The 25,907-nt window shown below is 36.6% G+C and overlaps 1 protein-coding gene across 1 annotated transcript in view; it reads left to right on the top strand.

The window, feature by feature from the left end:
* Positions 1 to 25,907, top strand: part of parp8 (poly (ADP-ribose) polymerase family, member 8) — a 104,494-nt gene that overhangs the window by 27,044 nt on the left and 51,543 nt on the right. Inside the window, exons 3-5 of the mRNA XM_015365111.2 lie at positions 11,203 to 11,240; positions 15,649 to 15,738; positions 25,068 to 25,135. Coding sequence (XP_015220597.1) covers positions 11,203 to 11,240; positions 15,649 to 15,738; positions 25,068 to 25,135 — 196 coding nt within the window. The remainder of the gene's footprint in view (positions 1 to 11,202; positions 11,241 to 15,648; positions 15,739 to 25,067; positions 25,136 to 25,907) is intronic.

Raw genomic sequence — 25,907 nt, 5'->3', positions numbered from 1 at the left:
TAATAACGCAGCTTATAACAAAGTATGTTAGCGGGACAGGTGATTTTGGTTTGCGCTGCTTTGAAACTCCAGCTGTTTAAACTTCTATTTCAAAGAGGGTTTACAATCTTTATAAACCATCTGTTGTCTGTAATATCTGTCAGTTCAGTGAACAGCAACAGCAGTTCTTCCTTAATATATGCTTTCACTTCACTTTACCAGTACTTACACATTCTATCATTGATGCCTTGGAGAAATGTAGAGTATAAGTGACTCTATTTCAGTACCTTCTCAATTAACGTTCACGGTTATGGTTCGTGAACCTTGCTAGATCACTGCTGTTTTTTCTTTTATGGCTGAATAAACAATTGAGGTTTCTCATCTTAATTTTTAGGTTCAATTTTTATGACAGCTAGATTAAACCCATAGTGTTAAATTACTTTAGCCACTGACCTAAACATTCATTATTCACTGAAATCAAATGATGACTAGATCTAGATGACTAGATCATTTTCTGCAAGCTTTCCTGTATTCCTGTGGTTCTCAAACTGTGTTATATGTGAAGCGCCCCAAGGTGGTACGCCAGATTACCCTGGAAATTTGTTGTGTGCACTGAAAAATTGGGACAGGTCTTCATATTTTCTATTTTAATAAAATTAGTTTATGTGTCAAATACACAGCCAACGTACTTAACTATGACAATACAGTGCGCGTTAATACTTATGAAGACACAAGAGCTACTATGTAATTCTATACCATTGAATAAGAATGCGTGCTAAGAACATAAGTGGCCAATTTATTTAAAAAAGTAATCTCCAGCAAATGGGGAGGTAGGAGAATGTGATTTTGGAACACTGCCAATCTTGTGGGCACAGGAAAGCATGATAGATAACAGAAAAATATTTAAGGACTGTTCTAGGTTAGTTTGAGAAAAATACACCGAGCATCTCTGTTTCACTCCCATGCGCATGAAATAAAAACTTCTTTTAACTTCTGAGATGGACTCCTGACTGCCTTTAAGGGTGAACAGGGAGAAATGTATCCAACAGCGCCACATTCGCCAATAGAACAATTGATTGAAAATGAATACCTCGCAAAAATCAAGTATTACGTCATGGCTGAAAGGAATAGACACCAAGAGTAATGATACCTGCTCTGATAGATCATGTACTGTTGAGAACAAGGAGGATTATACATCGGCCGCCGACACTAGCTCTGCTGCTGAAGCTGCTAGTGTTAGCAAGCGTCGGAAAAGGACTTCACGGCGGTCCGATCCAAATTATCTAAGTTTGGGATTAACTAACACCGGGATGGAGGAAGGGCCAAGACCACAGTGTGTCGTGTGTTGTGAGATTCTCAGCAATTAAAGCATGAAGCCAGCATATCTGAGGCGGCAATTTGCCACGAAACATCCACTCTTGAAGGCTAAGCCTGTTGATTGTCCACCATAAGGAACAGTGTCACTCCAGTTTCCAAAGCCCAAGAAGCATCTTACTATGCAAGCTTGAGGATTACTAAAGCAGGTAAGCCCCACACTATTGGTGAAGAACTTGTTTACCGATGGCAAAAGAGCTGACACGTAGTATGTGTGGAGAAAAAGCTGCTAAACAGCTCAACCTGGTGGCCCTTTCGAATGACACAGTCACTCGTAGAATTATTGATATGGCAGATGATGTCTAAAGTACGCTAACAGAGCGCATTAAGATGAGCAGATACTTTTCACTGCAATTAGATGAGTCTGTAGAAGTCGTTGATTTGGCAAATTTGCTTGTTTCCGTTAGATATGAGTTTGAGGGTACGTCCCATGAGGACTTTCTGTTCTGTAAGCCACTACCAACAAGAACTACAGGAGAGCACACATTTCAGCTTATTAATGAATTCATCTAAGAGAATGGCATTGACTGGAAAAAATGCGTCGGAGTTTGTAAAGACAGTGCTAAAGCGATGACAAGCCGACACAGCGGTGAATTTGCATGAATTGGAGAGTTCGCTCCAGATATAAAGTGGACGCACTGCAGAATCCACCGCGAGGTCTTGGCAGTCAAGAAAATGCCTGAGGATTTTAAATCTGTGTTAGACTCTGCTGTCAAAGTTGTAAATTCTATCAAGGCTGATTCATCAAGAATTAATTTATGCTGTTCAGTGTGCTTTGTAATGAAATGGGCAGTGAACATGTGCAGCTTTTGCTACATACAGTACTGAAGTGAGATGGTTATCAAGGGGCAAAGTGCTCACGAGGCTCTTTGAACTGCACTCTGAGGTACAGATGTTTTTGCATGACCAGCAATCTCCCTTGACAAGTCTATTTGATGATCCAGTGTGGCTGGTAAAATTAGCCTACCTGGCTGATATATTCACACATTTGAATGAGCTAAATATGGGACTGCAGGTTCTCTCTTTAACAATTTTTGACATGTCTGACAAGATCACTGCTATGAAGAAAAAGCTGCAGCTTTTTGTTAATTGAATCAATGCAAGTGATGTCTCTGCTTTCCCAACTGTGGAGAACTATCTGCACATATATGGTCTGGCACTTGATGCTGCTGTTTGTGATGTGATTGCAGTGCACCCCTTGTCATTGGAAGAACAGTTCTTGGAGTATTTTCTAGTTGAAGCCTCACCAGAGTGGATCAGGAACACCTTTACTGTTGATGTCATAGGAATACCCAACGGCCTCATCTGTGCTGAACAAGAGAAGATGCTCCAGTTATCATCTGATGCGACTTTGATGTCAGAATTGAAATGACATTCACTGTTGGATTTCTGGATCCAAAGACCTTTTTAAACCTTATTGAAATTAAATTTTTAATACATTTTACATTGTATTAAAAGGGAAATAATCAACAAATAGTATCAAGGTAAACTTGTTTCAGGTGCAACTGGAATATAAGTCTGAAAAGGGGGTACAATTCATGTTATGTTTGACCTAAGAAGCACTGATGTTTTAGAAATACATTGTATACAATCAATACCTTAGTCCTACATGGCCAGATATATGATATAATTAAAATAATAATATAAGTTATAATTATTGTCTGGAAATTAGTTTTATCTATTTGAAGAGATGATTGCAAAAATTACATAAAAATCAGTATTAAGCTTAGGTTAAAAGAGACCAATTTTCATTGCCTCTTTCTTATTATGTAATGTAATTATACTAAATTGTTCTCCAACGTATTTTTGTGATATACAATTCCTAGCTAAATTTATGATTGAACTAAATACCTGTATACATAGGAGACTATTACAATACTTTTTATCCTTACACCCATTATCGCAAAGCAGCTAATATATAATTACAAAAATAATTCTACTATGACAGAAATTCTGCTTAAAAAAATTTTTTGCTATACTTGCTGAGTTATGTTGAGACAAGACTTCACATAAAATCACCAGATGCAAGAGATTATAGTAAACATGAATAGCTTAAAACCACTGATCGATGAATTCAAAACTTCCATTCTGGGTTTTACCTTTTTGCATGCTAAGTTTGCATTTCCTTCAAATTACGGGTGCCGTGACTGAAAAAGGAAAGACTACCGAATGACTAAGAAAATCACAGAGCAGCTGCCTTCTGTTCCTGCTCAGCCTTTATAATGCAAAATGAACCTCATTTGATTAGTTGGTTTAATATTTGTAAAGGGCAAGTAACTTGGCAGGCTGGCACTGTGGAGTGATTAGCATTGCTGCCTTGCAGGGCTGGGGCCTAGGGTACAATTCTGGCCCTGGGGTGCTATCTGCGTGGAGTGTGTGTGTTCACACAGGTTTCCTCCAGGTGTTCCGGTTCCCTTCCACAGTGTGGAGTGAAGTGAAGTGAGTGTGTGTGTCTGGGGCTTTGATGTATTATCACCTCTCATTTTTCTAGTCAGTATTCAAAATAAATTATTAAACAGGTGAGGCTTTACAATCAACTGTGTTTCTTGTAGGCAACAAAGTAATATAACCCAATGTGCTTTTATGGGCCTTTAATTCTGCTGTTGTCTTTGAAAGGGCCTTCAAAGCAACTGTGTAGCCTAGGCTATGGTGGCAGGACAGGGCTTGAGTTAATTTGTCATTCAGAGGAAGAGTGGAGCGGGGCCTAGAGAATTCACAAATAATGACGTGCTTTGCAGATCCAAGTGGCAGGAGTCTTCCAATTAATAACATGATCTCTGAATAAGCCCTGCCTAGATAGTTTTTCATTTTTTCCACAGCTTCTAAATCATGCAGATGTTGGCTTTACTGTATATACACAAACTCATACATCTAAAACATTCAATCTAAAATGGAAGTCTAATTTATTTTAGAGAAATGTTATGTATTGTTGTATGACTGATTTTATGGTATATTTTGGTGGCAGTCTCATTGATTTACAGCGACATAAAAATAGAGGGAATGCCTTCATTTGCCAGAAGCATATCTGGTCTAAAAGTATCTAAAGATCTAAAAGTAAACATGTTGCTCTTTTCACCTGTGTTATGAACATTGGTTTGTTAAAATGATGGTCATAATAGCAAGTTTATAGTGTGCTGTAAGCTGGCTCAAAGGTGATACTGAACACTGGCTGTTTTATAATTGTGGGCAATGGTCAGCCTGTCATCAGCAGGTGCTGGCTGGAGCCTCAATCTCTCCCTTTATAGTAACAATTTGTATAAAGTAATTTGTATTTATTTACACATTCTACAGATGAAACAGCAAAAACGGCAGTGAGTGGTACAAAAAATGATAGCTAAGCTTTATTCATATTGTGTGTGCAGTCTTTTTTTTCTGAATGAAAAGTTGGAGTAATCAGAGTATGATCTTGCACGATATTACTCAAATTGAGTTTTGCTTTTTTCATGAAGCGTTTGCTGGCTGCAGTCCACGAATAACCTCACATTTCAGTTATAGAGGACTTCAGTGCATTTTTTTCATGATATGCACAGTGTTTAAAAAATTGGAATCCTTGCTATGTATTGTGTAACAGTTCTGCATAGGCCATATAAAATAAATGGCTATTTCTTTACATAAATCTTATAAAGTGAAAGCAAGGTACATACTGTATAAACATTTCCCCAAAATTATATTCATTTTTATATATTTATATTACAATTATTTATTCCATAACCTACCTTTTATATTTTGCCCAGTCATCTCAGAAGGCCTGAAGCAGCTTTCCCCCCATGATTTGCCAGTACTTTGCTCCATCTGTGTTACTATCTACCCTATCTAGCTTCCTGGTCCCTGCAGAACTACAACACAATGCTGCTACCACCGTGGTTAACAGTAGAGAAGGTGCTGACTGAGTGATGCACTATAATGGGTTTGTGGTAGATGAAACTCTGCGTTTACACTAAAAAGTTCTATTTTTGTCTTGTGTGAACTTAAAAGCTTTTGCCACATGTTTGCAGTATCATATACAATTGTATGCAAAGTTTTTATAACCTAGCGGATCATCTGGATCCAAACTTTTGCACATGCCACGTTAACTGTTTTATTTTTTTGTTAATCTGTTAAATTCAGTAAATAAATAGTAACTTGTGCATTAAAATTTGCAGAAATATGTCAAGTTTAAGTTTGTTCGCTGCAGAGGCTGTGTTAACTTCTTTTCACTTAGAAAATCAACAAAACATGTAATTTGGCCAGGGGTGCCCAAGCTTTTGCGTAAAACTGTAGTTGCTTTGTTGTAAAACCAATGTGAGATTGAAGATTTTATTTTTTAATTCCATACAAACCCCCACCGTGGAATCGCTGGGATATTGTTGTCTTAAGGTCTCGGTTTTGAAAGCTCCTTGGTTTTCATGGTTGAATCCTTGCTTGAATATGGTATTGGGTATTTATTCTGATATCATGTCAACTACGATTATTGTCATGTCATGTCATTCACCAAACTGCTTTATACCATACGGTGTCACAGGAAGCCGGAGCTTACCCGGCAAGCAACAAGCACAAGGCAGGGTACACCCTGGACAGGGCGCCAATCCACTGCAGGGCAAGTGCAAGCCAGTCATACATGGGGACAATTTGGAGGCTGCCATTAAGGCCGAGGGGAGAAATTTGGCCCGGATAACACTGGGATAACTCCCTACTCTTATGAGAAAATGCCCAGGGATCTTTAATGACCACTGAGAGTCAGGACCCCAGTTTAACATCTCGTCCGAAAGATGGCACCCACTACAGCATAGTGTCCCCGCCACTATACTGGGGCTTTAGGACCCACCCAGACCACAGGGTGGATGACCCCCATTGGTCCCACTAACACCACTTCCAGCAGCAACCATAGCTTCCCAGGAGGTCTTCTCCATCCAGGTACTGACCAGGCACAACCCTGCTTAGCTTCGGTGGGTAGCCAGTTGAGAGCTACAGGGTGATATGGCTGCTGGCTACTATTATTGTAATTAACCACTATTACATTCTGCTAATCGGTTCATTAAGATGATTGTCTACACTTAAATTAATTCAGAGCTGAATACTTATGATTTTATTTCATAAATGATCTCTTTCTTTCTTTTTTTATTTTTTTGAATGTGTGGAGTATGTTGTGTGTGTATAAACTATTAGTTGCTCCTTCAAAGTGTCATGGCTACTGGCTTTAAAGCAACAAAATGTAAAAACCGGGCAAGAGTCTGAATGCTTCTGCAATGGCACTGCATGTAATTGGCAGCCACTGTAATTTACATTGATCTAAAATTGATAGCTTTGGGGCCTCCTGAGTGACTCAACCAGCACCACCAGGGGAAGGGTGTGATTGGGGATCCAGTGCTCTCATGGCTCTCAGCAACTACTTGCAGGAATGTGGTGCTTTTGATGAGAGATTCATCTCTTCTCCAGTCAGAGCTGAACCTCTAAAACGAGGGCCTTGAGGTTGGGCTGTTTGGATGAAGTAGATTCACTACATTGATGAGAAGAATCACTCAATCGGCTTTTCCAAACCAAAACAAGATATAGCAAAAATAATTGTCTATTCTAATATTCTGTTTTAAAAAAGTGATAATTCTTGACACTTTCATTATGGGTGTTACTATTGGTAACAGTGGATTTAGTGGATTTTGCATTGCTCCTGAAAATCACCATCAAAATGTTTATTGCTTCAGTGCTTTGAGTTTGTGTGTCTTCTAATTATTTGCAAGAGTTCAGATACTTTATGAAAACCAACTTGTTGGCTACTCTTGTGAAAATCTATGGGGGCTAATGTACTAACTGTGATTTTTAATTTGTACAAAATGTACCTTTACAATTACTGTACTTATGATACTACTACCTGAACTTTGAATAAGATCAGTAATATAAAATAGTGAGATTTTTAATACCAACTGAGAAAAATATTATTTTAAATCCCCACTCACTGATTGTCACGCACCATACATCACAAGAGTAGTGGACACTTTAAAAATGGTGCACATGGCATTGGGATTTGACTCAGCAGAATGTTTTGTATTCCCAAGTGTGAATTACCACTTTAAATAATGTATATTTTAACATTATTAACCACAGCAGCCTCATACTGATATGTGGTTAAGACAAGCAGCTCATAATAAAAAATAAAAACTTCCTTTTTGCACAGATATTTCAGGTTTTTGTCAGTGTTCAGTTATTTTTGTGGTCAAAACATGGTGTTCCAGTTCATTGCAGCCCTATCTGTATATACAATGTAGACATTCAATTGGGTATGATCCATGCAGTCTGTGCTGTGGGTGATCTTTCTGCTTTTGTTTGTTTTTCTGGTTAATCTTCTTCATCAAGATCCGCATTGTGAACATTCTGCTTAACGTTTGTGTCAAAACTGAAATTGACGATTAAACCTTGGGCTTATTTTTCGACTCAGTGTTGTCATCTAAAGCACATATTATTGTCACATGTGTATCTATCTTCTAACCTGCTTAACCTGGTTAAGATCCTTGTTCTGAAATAATGATACATGCCTTTGTTTCATCATGACTTCAGTATCATCATAATTCCATGGCACTGTGCTAACTAAACGTTCTCTGCATCACCTTATAACTTCTAACCTCTAGAAATTGTACTGGCCTAGTGTGGACACCTGTTCACCAAGGTTGCCGTGCAGTCAGCTATGCTGTGAAAAAATAGAGTTGTTAAAAAAATGTTGTAGTGTAATTTAATGTGGAGATTTCATTATGCAGATTTGTGCCTTTTTATGATTAGGAAGTGAAGCTTGATGATTACAGTCCGACTCAATGTAGGTTATAGAATCACCTAACCAATCCAAATGGACATTGCATAAACAGCTTTTATAAGCAATAACATTTAAAACTTATATATAAATCTTGCCTAAATAAAAAAAAGGATGTTTGTAGAGCTTGATAGATGGTGGCATCATGGAGATGAAATTCCATTTTCACAGGGTGGGTAAACTAAGTTGAACGTTAAATGAGATTTCTCAGTTCATTGGCCAAATAGTTTTTGAAGAAGAGAAGTGAGCAGCTCAGTTCTTGTTTGCTAAATAGTCAATGACCTGTTATGGGTGTAGAAAGGTTCTAAAGTTTGTTTCATCAAGAGACCAAAATGGTTTAAGTTGATGCAGAATCCCTCTTTCACTGTTTTGCAACTGTATTTTCTCTTTTTTTGTGTATGTGTTCTGTGGCTAATTGGCCAAACAGTCTTTGGGGAAGAACAGCTAGCATTATGGGGTGCCTGACCCAGTTTGAACATATATAGTATCACTGCAATCTCTAAAGTGCAAAACTGAACCAGATGTTGGTTAGAAGGGACAGAAACTTGCGAAAAAAAGGATGAGATGAGAAATTACAGGCATAGTGTGAGTGGGAGGTAGAGGAAGTAAGTAACACCATCAAAGGAAAAAGCAGGGGATAGTGCTGCAGTGCTGTGGACAGCCCAGGGGTCCAGACTAGACCTGCAGTCCCAGAGGGTGTGACGTCAGCAGGATGTGCTGAGGGACCGATCAGGCTGTTACGGCTGCTGCTGATTGACAAGATACTGTGGCAAAAAAAGAGTTTTAAACTTTACCTTGCTGTTTAAGATAAAAGAACAGCCTGGTCCTTTCAAAACGTTTTGCAGTAGAGCAACTGTCCGTGTCTCAGAGGGGATGGTCTAGTTGGAGTGACAGGGCTGAGTACTGGCAGAATCGTGGTTGGAGCAGTGAGTCCAGGGTCTGCGACAGTTATGAGGATGGTGGCTTGTTTAACTTCCTGAAGGTCCGTCGGCAGATGGGGAAGGGCTGGTTTGAAGATGGCGATTTGGGCATTGTTGGCTGCTATGGAAAGTGTGAGCACAGCAATAGAGGTGATTACAAACTGATCTATCAGCGTACTAGAGCTAGACAAGTGGCAAGGCAAGGCTACTAGCGGTGAAAGCTGTAAGCAGGCCATGAGAAACTGCTGGCTGGAAGAGCTGTGAGTAGAGGGGCGGAGCTGGCTGCTGGAATAACCAATGGGATGAAACCTACTGGCTTCCTAGGGAGCCACAGGTGAGCTGGGAAGTGTTCAGCAGTTAAGACCAGTGCAGATTGAAGAAGGGGTTGTGAGTAGAATGGGGGAGTGGCCAAGCCAGGATTGGAGATCCTGGAAAAGTTCCTCTCCCATGTCCTGCAGAATTTCCGTAGTTGTGGTTGGAGGAAAAATTTACAAAAATCATGACAGAGTTGATGGTTGTGCAGGAAGGAGTGGATGGGAGAAGGGATGTGCAAAAGACTGAAAATAAGCAATTCATCCAATTCATAAGTAAGTATGCGTCTAACACCAAAGGGTGATAAGTACAATGGGAATGCAAAACATTGATCACTGGAAATCTGTGTTAGATATTTGATGCTTTTAGAGGATCAGAAGTGAATGTGAGGTTGGAATGTGGCAAGATTAAGTTTTCCTGTGCAAATCAGGATGACTGTCTGACTGTCATTTTGTCCTGTTGTCAATATGTGATCTGTGTCACATTCTGCTCCTGTTCAAAGACTGGTCAATTAACTTTGTGGTTATCATTCAGTTGAACTTAAAATTACAGTATGGAGAAATGGAAATCTTGCACAAAGCGAGAATGCTGCTTGGCTGTCATTTTGTTGAAGTTCAAACTCCTTTCTATTGAGAAGTGCTCCGCTGACTGAATTGTCACATGGTAGACATCATCGGCTCCCAGATCTGCTTCAGATTTGCACCTCAGAAGTTGCTGCAATATTTTTTGCATCGGCACTGAGTTGTCAGCATTTCAAAACAGACAGTACTGCAGACTGCTTCTGTTCCTACTGACCATATCATTCTGGCCGTTTGTGACTACTGCTATATGTTTGTGACTATGAACTTTCTAACTGTGTGTGGTTGAACATAGTGTCACTCATCAGTTTCAGAAAGAGGCAGATGTCTTTCTGGTCACTTGTGAGTTGACACATAACAATTACATGTACTGTAATGCTAATAGACATCTAACTGTAACAATGCTTTGCTTCAGTATTCAGGATATTGTTGGTGCACCATGATTTTTGTATTAACAATTATACATACTTTGCTTGCTACTAACATTTAACCCATATTTTATTTTTCCAAAATTGCTTCTGTATTGTATGGAAGTTTCTTAAAAGCCTTAATAACTGGATCATATTTAATTTTTAACTTTAATATTTTGTTCTTGTAATAAACTGAATTAATGTTTTCTGCAAAGTAACTCTTATTTATAAATTACTACAGAGATGCAGTTTAAATGGATTAAACCAGACTTGTTTGCACCTGAAGATTTTTGTTTTGAAGAAAGATTTGTGGGGTTAATTATACATAGGTCATCATTATGGGATTAAATTTGGAGAGTACAAGACGAAATTCCACTTTCAGATTTATCCCTTTAAAACAGTTTTCTGCATTTGCTTTTAGATGTTTTTTGCCTTGTTTACAACTATATCAGAAAAGTGTATCTTTTTTGTTATACAAGAACTTCATGAATAAACACAGCATATATTATACTGTTCCGTTAGAATTACATGATACATTATTAGATGCAGATAGTCTACATCATTAGTGAATATTTATATTTGTATCTGTGATTTAACACTTTGCACTATTTTAAGCCATATTAGTAGTGTTTAATTCATTGTGTTTAATATCAGACACAGTGGTAGTAGCTATTTCAATTTAATGACTTTAATAATACCATTTCAATTACTATCAGTCATACCATAGTGGCAATATACGCTATTTTAAAACTTTTTACATATGAACACTTGTGACATATGTAAATGGTCTTTGTATTATGCTAAAAATGATCAAATACTATTACCATTCAGTAACTGACTTTTTATTTCTTCAGGGTGTCCTACTCAGTGCACGTATCTGAAGATTATCCAGGTAAGCAGTACTGTGTTGTGTTTTTTTCCCGTGTCTTAGTGTATCTGGCTGCTTTTTGGAATTGTTTTGTCTTTCAAATTCAAAAATATTGTGTCTCTTATTTTTTGCTTTCTAGTGCATAGATATACTGCTAAAAATTAAAAATACATATTATATCTACTTTAAGTACTGCAAGGTTTAGCAGTTTGTGTCTGCAAAGACATTTTAAAAAAGGACATTGACCATCTATAGTTTTTTATCAATACAAAATCAGTATTCACCAAAGAATTACTTGGTTATCATAAGGAATCAGGATAGTAATAATAATGCCTTAAACTTATATAGTGCTTTTCTGGACACTCCACTCAAAGCACCTTACAGGTAATGGGGACTCCCCCCCTCCACCACCAATGTTCAGCACCACTTAATGTAACAGCAGCCATAGTGCACCAGAACACTCACCACACATCAGCTATCAGAGGGAAGGAGAAACAGAGTGATGATGCCAATTCATAGATGGGGATTATTAGGAAGCCATGGCTGGTAAAGTCCAATTGGAAATTTGGCCACCCCTACCCTTTTCGAGACATACCCTGGGATTTTTAATGACCACAGAGAGTCAGGATCTCGGTCTTATGTCTCATCTGAAGGATGATGCATTTTTATAGTACAGTGTCCCCATCGCTATACCGGGGCATTAGGACCCACATGGACCTCAGGGTGAGCCTCCCCTGCTGGCCCCACTAACACCTCTTCCAGCAGCAACCTTAGCTTTCCCAGGAGGTCTCCCATCCAGGTACTGACCAGACTCACACTCACAGACTCACACACTCACAGTGGATTGCCAGTTGTGAGTTGCAGGGTGATATAGCTGCTGGTGGTAGTGTAAGGGATTTAATTACTGCTAGGGAGAATACCGTCAATGTTAATAGCAGCGGGTGTTTGTTTAAGCTCTTAACAGCAATATAAATATTTCTACCACCTTGATAAAAGAATGTTTTTTTGTCCCACCTTGAGTGATTTATGGTTTCAGATTAATAGTGTTTAAGATCATGGTCTATACCAATTGCAATAACAATAATTATTGTTGTTCTGTCTTTCGCTTCAAAAGTGATATTGTTGTCAAGCACACAAAACCAGTTGTGTAAAAAGGAAAAAAAGTTAGGCAGAATAGTCTCAGGTAAGATTCTACCTGAGTATTGTGTTTTGAGGTAGATTGGGAATTAACATATTGCTATACAAAGCACAGGAAATTAACATTTGTAGTGTAGATCCTCAAAATAATTATTTTTAAGTGTCATGGAAGGTGCTTTTGTCTTTTATAGATGGGAAAAGTTGTCAAAAATTTTGCGATAATGCAGGTATTACAGGTATTTAGTGAATTAAAAAACAGAGTATTTTTTTAAAGAGTAAAAGTAGTTTCCCAAATGCAAGTACTTGTACATTAAAAGTTGTAAGTGAAAAGATTTGATGTGAAAAGTTTCTAAGTTAAACTTAAATGTTTCCTTCTTCTTCTGCTTGGATTACAAAAATGAAACTAGTGATAACTATGGAAGCTCATTGATAACCGAGAATAGAGGGTACTTTTTTATCCAAAGGGTTGTGGGAGTATGGAACAAACAACTATCCAGCCATGTTCTTGAAGCCAATACCCTGGCTTCTTTTAAGAAATGGCTGAATGAGTTCCTTGGATCATTCAGCTACTAATTACCATACAAGCTAGATGGGCCAAATAGCCTTTGTAACCTTTCTAAAAAGAGGAAATTCAGTACCTTCCCCTTTTCTATTAGGTGGATAATGAGATAGCATAACTTGTTGTTGTACACCGACCCATCCCCAGTACACTGGAAAACTAGCCTTATTTTAGACTTTTTTTTTCCACTAATGTAGAGCATAAAAGGAGCAATTTGTTTGAAAGTGTGTCTTGCCTGTATTGTAATGAATTCTTAAAACTATTATTCCAATAGTAAAATTCCATTTATTTATCATCCTGACCTGTAGTCTAGTATAGTACTGACAGATTAATGCAGACATAAGCATTTAAACCATTCTGTTCTGTCAAGTGTTTGTATTTGTTAATGTGGTGTTTAGCCCATTCACCTGAACACATTTTCTGGAACTGAGAGAAAATGCCATTTGTTAGTTTTAACCTGCCTTTTTTTGTCTTAACTTCTTGATTTCACTAAATGAATACGAAGTAATGATTAAAAGATAAATGTCCAAATATAACAAATTGTTAGTTATTCTTGTACTAGGTGATTAAGAGGGTGTTTGCTGATTTTTTTTAAGCAGGTGGATTTTAAAGATAAAACTCAATAATGTTTTATTTTAATGCCTGTGTTACTCTTCATACTAATATCTGATCACTCGTCCTATTTTACTGAAAAAAGTCTGTTGCAGTGGCCTGTGGTTTAACCATGTTGGTCACATGCTGTATTTCCTCTTTCAAATTGCTCTTGCAACTGTTTTTTTTAAAGAATGTTCTCCATTTAATGGGCAGCATGGTAGTACAGTGCATTGCTGCCTCACAGGGCTGAGGCCCTGGGTTCAATTCCGTATCTGGGGTGCTACAGTATCTGTGTGGAGTTTGTATATTCGCTCAGGTGTCTTCCGGCTGCTCCTGTTCCCTCTTCTAGTCCAAAAACATATTGGAAGATAATTTGGTTTCTGGGAAATTGGTCTGTGTTGTTGTAGGGTAAATTGTCTTGGATACTTTTTTGCTTCTCTGTTCTTGATAAAGAAGGTTCTGTTTCTTTATCAGCTCCTCTCAAGTTAAAAAAAGTAAAAAAAAACTTTCAACACAATACTAAATTACAAACAACAAAAGGTATTTGCATATTTGAAAGAAAATAAAAATGTAAACATGGAAACAACCAAGGCAATGCTATAGTATTATTTGATAAAGATTATTTCACCGCTCAGGTATTTGTTCTACAAAGTTTGTATTTGTTGGCATATTTTTGCCCTGAGAACTCTGTGCTGTGCCAGGTTTCCTTTAGTGCTAGGCTTTGACTTCACAGCTCTATTCAAATTATTTTTTTGCCAGAACAAAGTTATTTTGCCTCATTACTGCTCAAAGTGTATGTAGCTGCAGGGATTGTAAGAATTTGAGTTTAATCCAGGCTGCTGCTGCACAGAGTTGTTTCGGGCTGAGAGAACGAGAATCAAAAAAAGCCCGACAGCCCAGTGATTTGGATGTCGTCAATGGAACAGGGTCCTCAGATGCTCTCAAAGAGAAGCAGTGGACAGCTGGTGTTCCAAACAAATTTTGATTTATTAAATCAAGATAATATGCTCTTCATGAAATGCACACATACACATATCACAACATAATTATTGATTCAGTATTTGGTAAATCACTCTGCTGAGCAAAGTCCTCAAGTCAGAGAAAAATGTAATTTATGGCTCTTCAGGTGGTGTTGTCAAAACCGTGTGTGGAAGGCACGTGGTTTGTTTTTTGTTCTTCTGGTTTTGTGTTTCTCAGAAATAAAAGTTACAATTCTACAGAAATGGAGATTTCCAAATAATATTACTGTTAATGAAAGAATGTGGAGAATGTATATATATTATTTAAAATGAGTAATTATTTAATATGTCCCATAAAGCTGCTGTTATTATTATATTATTCAGAAAAAAGAAGACCTGAAAAGCAATAACACCCCTTTCCAGAACTCTCAAGTGTCTAGTCTTTAGACACACCAGTCTTTGTATGCAGATTTGTATGCCAGTTTCAAAAAATACAAACAGTAGCTTATTAAGCTCAAATGTTTGTTTACTTTAAATAATTTGCTAATGAAAGTTAAAAAACATACATTTCAGACCTAATGATGAGTACTATTTTTATTTTCGCTAAAGGAGATACTATTCAAAATCCCTAGAGGAAAAATAAATCCAATCTTAAGATAGTGTCTAGGAAAATACAAAACCTGGGATGTGTTTAAAATGAAGGCTAATTTCTTTAGCTCAGATGGACTCCAGTATTTTGGCTGTCTTGGTCACAGCTGGAGATCTATCCCTTCATCTTCCACCTTTCAGGGGGTAAATTACCTTCACCTTCTCTTTCTGCAGCAAACTGTGAACCATAATTTTCTTTAGCTTCCCATGCACAGTATCTTATCACGTTCCCTGTCAAAGAGTCTATGGTACTTAACAATAATACCTAAATTACTGAACATTTTTATATTTCAAGTTGTTCTAGACATCTTTTTGTAATTAGCACATTTTGAAAATGTTGTTTTCACCTGTAACTTTATTTTTTACCATTCAAAGACATTCAAAAATGTAATAAATTGCAAATATTATACATATATATTGTTATTTTTTCAATTCAATATTTAATTATTTTATGTGTAAGTTGATTTTTTCTGAGCACATGCATTTTTATTTTGAAACGCTTTTGCAAATTCCTAACGTTTCCTTTTTTTTTTAGATAACACATATTTGTCTAATTCTGAGAATGATGACGATGTACTAGTTACAAGAGATCCTATCCCAGTTATTTTCCACAGAATAACAACAGGTAAGTATAAACTGTAGACTGTAGAATAATCTCATTTTGATTAGACCCTTTATTTGTGGTACAGGCGATTTCATTTTAATTTTTTGGGGGGGCTGTAGTATTGTTACCAGAAATTGTAGCATGACATATATATATATTTATTAAATAGGGTGAAATACCTTGCAAAACCACCAGGTGGAGATGGGAAAGGTTAATGTCAGCATCTGGGCTGTTGCCAGAAAACGTCTCGAATCAAGTTCAAGTTCAAGTTTATTGTCATTATACTCATATACAGGTATATGGTATAACGGAATGCTATTTAGCTAGCTCTCGGACATAAGTAGTACAAAGAAAAAACAACAACAACAACAATACAATTGTATAACAAAAGAAAGACAGAGACAACAGAGGCAAAACAGCAAAAAGGTAACAGGTTATGTGCAAAAACATGCATCAACAGAATTAAATAAAGGGATAAAAATTATGGGTAGTGAGCTTTTGACATGTATGGTAGAGGTAGATTTTCAATGTGTGTTTGGGTTTTTGGTAAGAAAGAAAGAAGGCACTGTGAGGTTCAGATCATAGGTGAGAGTCAGAGAGGCTGGGAGTTTAATAGTTTGATAGTGGGGGGTAAAAACTGTCTCTGAGTCTGGTAGTCCGGTCCCGAATGCTCCGGTACCGTTTTCCAGATGGTAGCAGATCATAAAGTCTGTAGCTGGGGTGTGTGGGGTCTTTGATAATGCTTAGAGCATTCTTCAAGCACCGTCTGTCGGAAATGTCCTGTATAGATGGGAGGGCAACCCCTGTGATGGACTGGGCAGTTTCACCACCCGCTGTAGGGCTTTGCGGTCAGCAGCACTGCAGTTGCCATACCACACTGTGATGCAACCTGTCAGTGTGCTTTCTTTAGTGCATCTATAAAAGTTAGTGAGGATCTGGGGACATATCTTAGCCTTCTTCAACCGTCTTAGGAAGTACAGGCGCTTTTTCTGATCAGACAGGTGGTGTTGAGAGACCATGTGAGGTCCTCGATGATATGGACGCCAAGGAATTTAAAGTTACTGGCCCTTTCCACTTCAGTCCCGTTGATGTGGATAGGGGCATGTCCGGTTTGCAGTTTCCTGAAATCAATGGTTTTGCTGACGTTGAGGGTGAGGTTGTTCACACCACATTGTAAGAAGATTGACCTCCTCCCTGTAGGCCCTCTCATCATTGTTTGTGATCAGACCTGATCACAAACAACTGTGGTGTCATCAGCAAACTTGATGATGGAGTTGGTGTTGTGTTTGGCCTTACAGTCATGGGTATAGAGGTAGTAGAGTAATGGACTAAGCACACACCCCTGGGGAACCCCAGTGTTCAGAGTTAGTGTGCCGGAGGTGTGGTTTCCAAGCCTGACAGCCTGAGGTTATCATTCCGGTCAATGCTGAGGCATAATCTTTTTTCCAATGACAAAATTTACGGTGTATACTATTTAGACTTTTAATAATTTTAAGTTTATCACAGCATGTTAAACATTAAACTGTTTAAAAAGTTGGAATATTTTATAAAAGCAAGATTGCTTTGTTGGACAAAAGTACATAACCCTCCACCTTCGTCATAAATATTTTAATTATGCATAAATACTTTATGCATCAAAGACTTTAACTTGGTATCTTACAGTGAGTTGTGGTTTTAATGTGCTTGTTCTAACATTATAAAGCTTATTTACTGTACTTCATAAAAAGTTAAAACATGTTATCCTTTTCTTAGAATACATAGTAAGAACACCACTTGTTGTTATTGTAAAAAGATACATGTTATACTGATTTAGTAACACTAGATAATAATATTCATATTGAATCGTGTATCCAAGCAGCTAAAATATCACAAATGGACCATAAGTGTCCTTATAGTGGTATAGGCCAATGGACTGTAATGTAGCGCGCTGCACCCAGGCAGTTCAAAGCCCCATCTACGAATTACTTTCATTTTGTTTCTTACATAGTCTAATATATTAAAAAAATAGTTTACTATTATAGCTAAATAGTATGTGTCTCTTTCAGGTTTACACCCAAATTGGGAGAATCTATATTTTGTCTTAATCCAAATTTCAGCAGCCAGTAATCAGCCAACCCGTATATTGTATTGTACAGTACTGTGCAGTCCAGAGACTTACCCTGAAAGGTTGTTTCTGGCAAAATTGGCTCTGGCACGAGTGTGTGTATCTGGATGAATTATTATAATTTGTTAAGGATTTTTTCACTGAATTCTTTAAGTTAAACGAAGGAGGGAAGAAGGGTTATATTTACAACTGCTAGTAATCAGAGAACAGTTTATCAATATGTTAAAAATGTACCATAACATTGAAGATGTGCTACACCTTTAACTGAGCCAGTGACTTATGTACAGTCTAGATGTTGACGTAAAATATTTTAAACCAAAGCGCTCGCTAATTAAACTCTGAGATCATGACTCATTTGGTTTTTTACTCCCCTCATTTTGCTGAAACAGAAAAAGAAATCATACAGTAGTTAAATTTAATAGAAGGTGCTCTGTTTTATTAACAGACACTCCAACTCACCTGTGGCATACAGAGATATAGACATGGGTAATGCCATCCCTGTTAAACAATGTGCTTATCGTGCAAGTTCTTCTAAATTAGAAATGTTGCAGAAGGTGATAAACTGTACATTTACTGGAGTGCAGTTTAGTTCATAGATGAAGTCCGTGAAGTCCCCCTGTTTATTTGAACCAAACATTGATGAGACATCTGAACAGATTACAGAAAAGTGATGCTGAAACTCCAACAGACATCATATGTACTGTTTAACCACAATCAAGGACCGATGCACTGTTCCCTTTGGTAACCGCGATTACCCCCTGGAAATTAGACACAAGAAGAGCAATGTTGGACGATGGTGTGTGGCTCTGGGGGACTCGTTGTGTATCGCCTCTATTTACACTTGTAAGAATGTTCCAATGTTAATGTGATACGGAAGAAATTATTAATAACCTTTTAAAACTGAAGCTGTTAACTCTACTTCACACCTGCATGTCAAGATCACGGTGCGCCCAGTAGCTCTTTTGTTTGAATTACTCCATGAATGAGTCAGTGAAGCATACCAGCCAAGGTTTTGAAATAAAAAAAAAAAATCAAACCTTGTTTTGGGTGACAACGTCATGATTGTTACGCAAGGAAGTGAAACACGACAGTTTGTTACAATTCTGATCAGGAAAAGAAAAAAGTTTAACTGTATTTATTTGTGGTTGCACCCTTTGCAATGGGTGGTTAATAAACTTCCCAATTGCTTTGTTAGTCTGTCCGTGGGGGGCATCTCCTTGACATCTGACACTCCTCCATACGCTTAAGTGAAAAATGTATAAAACCGCCAGTGTATTGGAATATACACAAACAAAGCACTGAAAGCTTTACAGTATATGGTCAGGTGTTTCGCAGATTTAGAGATGGTAACTCTGGATTTATGAACTCGCTTACACATGGGATCAGCTCTATTCAAAATAAGGTTTTTGAAAATGGAACCGGGCACAGGATGTTGTTTATATAAAAGTTACAAAATTTTCATATATTGCAATGTTAAAATGCCTGTGGTTTGAAGGTTCTGTATCATTTTTGGTGGAGGTACTGACATCTGAAGCATCGTGTCTCAAAAATAGGAGATTAAATAAGAAAGCTTTTTTAAAATTAATAGAAAGTCACCTTGCTTTTACAAGTGGCTCTGATAAGGAGAGTTTGTTAACACACTCCACCCGTTTGAATGGGGGGGTTGGGCAGAGTGATGAAGACTGAAATAAAATGACACAAGCACTACCAGCATTTTTCCCCTTCCCCCTGGTGTGAGATGATAATGCGCTGGCTGGCACAAAACAGTCCCTCCCATTTTTGTGTCTGAATCAAAGGGGGTGTGAGAGAGTAGGAAGAGACACATATAGAAAAAAGTGAATCCTGTCTTAATTTCAAATTATATTAGAATTTTTTTTTACTTTATAAGTTTGTATTTTACTTATTTTCTGATAGTCAGATTCAACGTATATTTGAACAAAGTCTGGTAAATTAATGTTTTTACAAGATGTCGAAGAAGTGTAACAAATTATTACATTGTGAATTTTTATAATATTGATTACTAATAGTTTATGCTAACACCTGATGACTTTCTTATTTAGATGTAAATAAAATATTGAACTAAGTGTGATATCCAGAAAAAAATGAGCGAGAATAGTCTGTGGTATTTGTATAGACGAAACATTTATATTTTTTTTATTTAGAAGCTGCAAAACTGTTTATGGTTAGTGGGCAGTGCACTATCTTGTCAGCAACCTGCTGATCTGCTTAACACCAGTGGAAAACATGATTGTTTTCTGTATGGAATGCATGTTGCATTTACAAAATTAAAGTGTTTAAAATGTTTAATTAAAAACTTTAAAAGAAATTACAGTTTACACTAAGATTCTAAGCTGATCGCGGGGAAGAAAAATCACCAGTTTTTCATGCAGAAAAAGTGTTTTTAACTAAACCAGTTTTTATAGATTTTAAAGTCACGCAATGTCTAATTTAGGAACAAGTTATAGGTTTATTCCATGCTGAAAAAAAGAAGAAAGAGAACACAACGTTTCGGCTGTGGAGCCTTCTTCAGATGTAAAGAAGGAGGCTGAAGAAGGCTCCCAGCTGAAACGTTGTGTTCTCTTTCTTCTTTTTTTCAGCATGGAATAAACCTATAACTTGTACCTCTGCAGCCTATGCATGCTGACGCAGCTACCCACATGAATGTCTAATTTAGGCAGGCACACATTATTGTTTCTTATTTTTGATTTTCTTTAAAATTGAAAGAATCAGTCAGCCATCGTGCCATACAATATTATGTTAGATTTTTATGTTTCTGAGAGACTTCTGAACGTTTGATGCATAAAAATGTAGCCTAATGCCTTCTCGCGTTATGAGCTCACTTACATATGGGACCTGCTTTATTCAAACTATGGTTTCTAAATATGCAACCTGGTACTAGATATTGTTTAAATAAGAGCTGTGAACATTTTCATAATCGCAATCTTAAAAAAAATGGTTTGAAGGCTCTGTGCAATTTGTTGGCAGAGTTATTAACATCTGAAGCATCCTGTCTCAAAAATAGGAATTTAAGAAAGCGAAGGTCGTGAGAACAACGACAAGTGACCCTGAACAACACACAGTTTGAAATTATTATTATTAATAATTTAATATTGTTAATAATGATCAGATACGTTTTATAGTTCGGTGCCATTTTTAAATATCGTTTTGTTATTCTCGATTATAATTATATATTGTAACGGAATGGCCGACATACAGTACATGTTGTACAAGACGGGGGCAGCGCAGCGATGTCACCGCCCTCCCCCGGACATGACAGGGATGTTGGCTGCCCGGGGCAGAGAAGGCTTTCTCCAGCTCAGTGGGCAACACCCCTGTTGAGTGATGCCGGAGACCCGGGTTTGAGACCATGCGGTGAGGGACAAACTGGGGCAGGAGCAGCGAGGGCACAAGCCTAAGAACTTGCATTCACTACAGTTTCATTTTCAGACTTGTTGTAAAGGCTTGTCTAGAATTGGGATCCAGTATTTTTTAATTGGATTGAACCGGTTGAACTCTTTTTTTACTCCCATTGTTGCGAGTATTTATATTTACTCATTTATATTTTCAATGTATTTATTGAACACATTGTGATATATAAAAATAAAATGTCAATATAATGTACATAATATTTACTACTTTCTTTTAAAAAATAACCTTTTTTGTTGCAAGAGAAACAAGTGCCTTGAGTGGGAATCAAACACTGGCCGTTGGGTTTAAAGGTATGCGTCTAATCTCAAGCAGTCATTTTGAGAGAGTGCTGAAACATAGTCATGAGCGAATGAGTGAAAGAAGTTGATGCAGATGTTTAAGAATACGGTAATACTTTGATCTATAAAAATGTTACATTTAGATCTTTAAATTAATATCATTATTCATTTCTTTAGATATATGATTCCATATTATATTCCATATTAAGAGGATTCTAAGCAGTATAAGTTTTTTACTGCAATTACGAGCGCAAGTATTCATAGAAAAAATTAAATCATTACAGCTTTTTATAAAGTATGTAAACTTAATATTGTCAAAATGAGTACGTCAAAACTTTTCATAATAACCACAATAAGTGACCAAGTGAAAGACTTTGATGCATAAAATGTTTATAAAGAAAGTGGGATGCTTCTGTGTATTTTTTATTTAAACTACCACTACCAGCTACTGCCATTTTGGCCAGCCAGTGACATACCGCGGTAGGCTGTAGATGTTTTCCCGTGGTACAGGGTTTTACCGTGCATTTTGAATGGCTGCTTCTGTATGTATCACGGTGAAGGAATTGAAGGTAAATTGTGGCCATTTTGAAGAAATAGTTAATCATGTATGCCAAGATGCTATTATAAAGAACAGTATAGAATAGAGGTATAGAATAAGTACCCTAGCCATGTTATGAAAGTTGATATCCTGAATTCTTTCAAAAAGTGAAGGGACGGGATCCTTGGAACAGCTAGGTACTAATTAATACTTTGATTTGGTAGGCCAAATAAAATTCAATGTAACTGTTCTTATTTTCTAAGATTCTTCAAAAACATGCAGAAGTAGGGTAAATCATGAAAGGGAAAAAATGCAAGGAAAAACAAAGTATGGGATATGTGTGATAGAACCACAGAACGATTTAGCTTCTGTGTGCACCAGGTAGAAAGCCTTAGAAAGGCTTTGCCTTTGCCAAATTATTTTGGAATATTTTAAAGATTTTGAAGTATACTGTATATACAGTAGATGGTCTTTATATACCAACCGATCACAAAAAAAGTATTGTTACCATTAGCCAATAGTGTGACACCTAGTAAATACCAATATAAGTATGCAAAGCTTTGAAACCAAGTTCCATTACGTCAGTCAATAGATTAAACATTGTTGTGGTCTTATCATTGACTGCTTTTTATAAAAACAGGAAGACAAGATTAATCTGTCATCTTCCAGTACTGTGCCATTTCAGCAACAAACAGAATCACTTTAGCAGCATCTTCAGTGAAATTTATGCTCAGAGCAGCAGAAATACTTTTTTGAAGACTTCAAATCAGAAAAATTACTGAATGCTATTGTCTGAATTTGAATCAGTTTTTAATGCCAATCCTTCATTTAGATGAAGACATGGAAAATAAAATCTGAATTACTTGCTAAAGAAAAAATAAAGACTCTTTGTGGACACCACAGATGAAAAGTGTTGCCTGTAGATGTTTAATATTATGTAGCTGAAATTTCTGATCGTGAGTGCTTCTAAATTTGCTAAAGGGTTTAGCAGAAAGGATACCAGACTTACTCTTGTGGCAAGTATATTTTTCCTAAATGTAAGAGCAAATCCATGCCATGTTTAACTGAGTTTAATGGCTTTAATGACATATTATCTAGAGTAGTGGTTTCCATACCTGGTGGTGAGGGACCACAGTTTCTTCTAGTTACTTCTCAAACCAACTTCTAATTGATTTATGGCTAATTGGTAGAACTGAGCTCATCTCTACTTATGCAGGGGTGATGACGGAAATGTAACTTACTGGACGTTCATAAGAAAAAAAAGGCTTCTTAAAATGCAGTATGCTGAAGTTGTTGGAAAAAATAAGAGAATGGTTGGATGTTTTTGTACCTTTGGCAGAAACAACTGAACCAAAAGAACAAGCACAATGTAGATCAAGAGATTTAGATCTTAGTGGGAATGCAAACCAGCAGAAACAGCCATGTCACTAGTATAGTTTAGTAAATTATTAACTATAATGGAGTTTCAATCATTGATATAAATTAAGAAGATTGGTTATACCAATACAGATTCCTTTGATGCTCCTGTCATTACATTTGTTCCACTTTGAGCATTAGCTCCTTATCTGTGTTTCTATGAACCTGTTCACAGAACCCGTGGAAGGAATAAGCTAAATAATGGGGTTTGATACCATTGCAGGACTAGACAATGGTTTGATACCATTGCAGGACTAGACAATATTCATTACTTTAGTAGGACTGTTGATAGGCAGATTTTATTATTGAAAAGATGCGTGTTAATACCTCTCTTCTGCTTGTAGATCATATGCGAAAGGTTGCCTGTACTGAAATTTAAGATTTATTCTTTTATGAGGGAATTTATTAAAGGCTTCTGTTGATCTAAGTATGTGTTATATTTTAGCATATTGGTTAAAAATGTTGAATTTAAATCAAGGTGTGTTATGTAAGACAGTAACACCTCATTTAGAATATTGCATGTAATATCGTGTGTAATTTTGGTCCCCACAAAGAAAATTGTGCTCAGGAATCAGTACAGAAACGTCTTACAGACTAAAGAACTGAACCTTTTTAGTTCTGAATATAGAAGATTATGAGGAGACCAGATTCAGGTGTTCACAATCCTCAAAGGCACTGACAAAGTTGTTGTAGCAAAGTACTTCAGATTGAACAGTTAACCATAAACCAGAGATAACAAGTGGAAAATCAAGTTCAGATCAAGAACAGAAAACACTTCTTTACCCAAAGCAATGTGGGAGTAAGGAACAAGCTACTCAGCCATGTTGTTAAAGTTATGGCTTTTAAGAAACAGCTGGATAACATCAACAACATAAGTTAGATGCATACTCCTCTTGTTTGGAACCTGTCTTATATTCTTATAGCCAAAGCTAAATTTAAAGGCCGTTTTACAAATATTCGTATTTACACTACCCATAAAAATATACTTGGAAATAATTATATTTTTAAAAATACAAAATTAACATTATATATACTGTTTACTCTTGTAAAATAAAATAGAATGTTTAGGTTAACATTTTGTTTAAAAATATTTCAAAGCTAAACTTCTCTGTAATTATGATGTTTTCTCTTCGAGTGTATTGTAAATAGAGAGTGTCTACACAAATAAAAAGTTATATGTTCAATAAAGTTATACTCTAAAGGTTCATTGTGATATTTTTTTCTAAAAGGTAAGATTTATTTTAGAAGTTACTTGTTGAATTATATATTCTTTCTAGGGAATAGCCAGGTGGCAGCTTGTCTGGCTTGCGGGCTGTAGGGAATTAATAAAATGTGATGTAACATTGATTCTCAGTGGTAAACTGTTTTTCAAAACACATTGTTTTATAAAACTTGAAACGTGTGTACGATAATCTGTCTTATTTTTGTTATCTGGTGTTAAGCAATAAATAACCAATGGTATTAGTGAATACTCCTAAGATCATATTTATATTGATCAAAAGGTCTTTAGAAATGAATTAAGAGGATTTTAAAATAATTTTAATGAGAGACCTACTCCTTTCATGTTTGCACTTTTTTTTCACAGAAATTAGAATAAGCAATGATGCCACCAGCTGCCTATCCATCAAACTGAAGCAGAATGATAGGACCCAGGTGAGAAAACTGACCTGTAATTCTGTAAGACACACAGATATGATCACTGTCTGGAAGACTGTGAATCCCCAATGAAATGAATACACCCATACCTCTTTTTACAAATTTACTTTTTATTAAAATTCAATATTGCAAAGCATGTGAACTGTTATCCACATTTTAAATAACAAAAGCCAACTTCAAAACTATAAAGAAAAATTTTAAACCCTCCGTCAAATGGTAGAGAGTGAAGAGGAAGGTGTCATACGACTCGTTTGATATTGAGTGTTCACATCACATTGTACTAACTAGTATGGGTGAGAGCTAGCACAGAGCCTACAGAATGGCAGAAGAGACATCTGATACAGTTCACTGCATCTTGCAGTGTGTTGTTTTCTGTTGTGTGCACTCTTAGTTTTTGTATATTTTTCTATTATACAAAATTAATATTTTATATTTGTGGTTTAGCCTTTATCATAGAACCTTAAGGCGTTAAGAAAATGAAATTTGTGAGTATGTGTGTGTAATTATACAAAAGCAAATGGAGTGGTTACTGTACAGTACTTAGGTATGATTAATGATTTAGGTAAGCAGTGTTTTTTATTACTAAAAACAGAAACGACAATATGAATGTTATTATTGTTTCTTTTGTCATAGAAAAAGTGTATCCTTTTTTACTAGACATAGTAGGAGTGTCATTTTATGGAGTTTGGAAAGATTATAATTTTTCTCCATAAAAAATAATGGAAAGAGGTATTTTTTACAAATATTCACTATACAAAGGTTTTTGGGG

This window comes from Lepisosteus oculatus, chromosome 3 (assembly GCF_040954835.1).
Source record: "Lepisosteus oculatus isolate fLepOcu1 chromosome 3, fLepOcu1.hap2, whole genome shotgun sequence".
In the NCBI taxonomy this organism is placed as follows: Eukaryota; Metazoa; Chordata; class Actinopteri; order Semionotiformes; family Lepisosteidae; genus Lepisosteus; species Lepisosteus oculatus.
The sequence above is the reverse complement of the archived record's forward strand: the minus strand, read 5'-3'. Positions and strand labels throughout refer to the sequence as shown.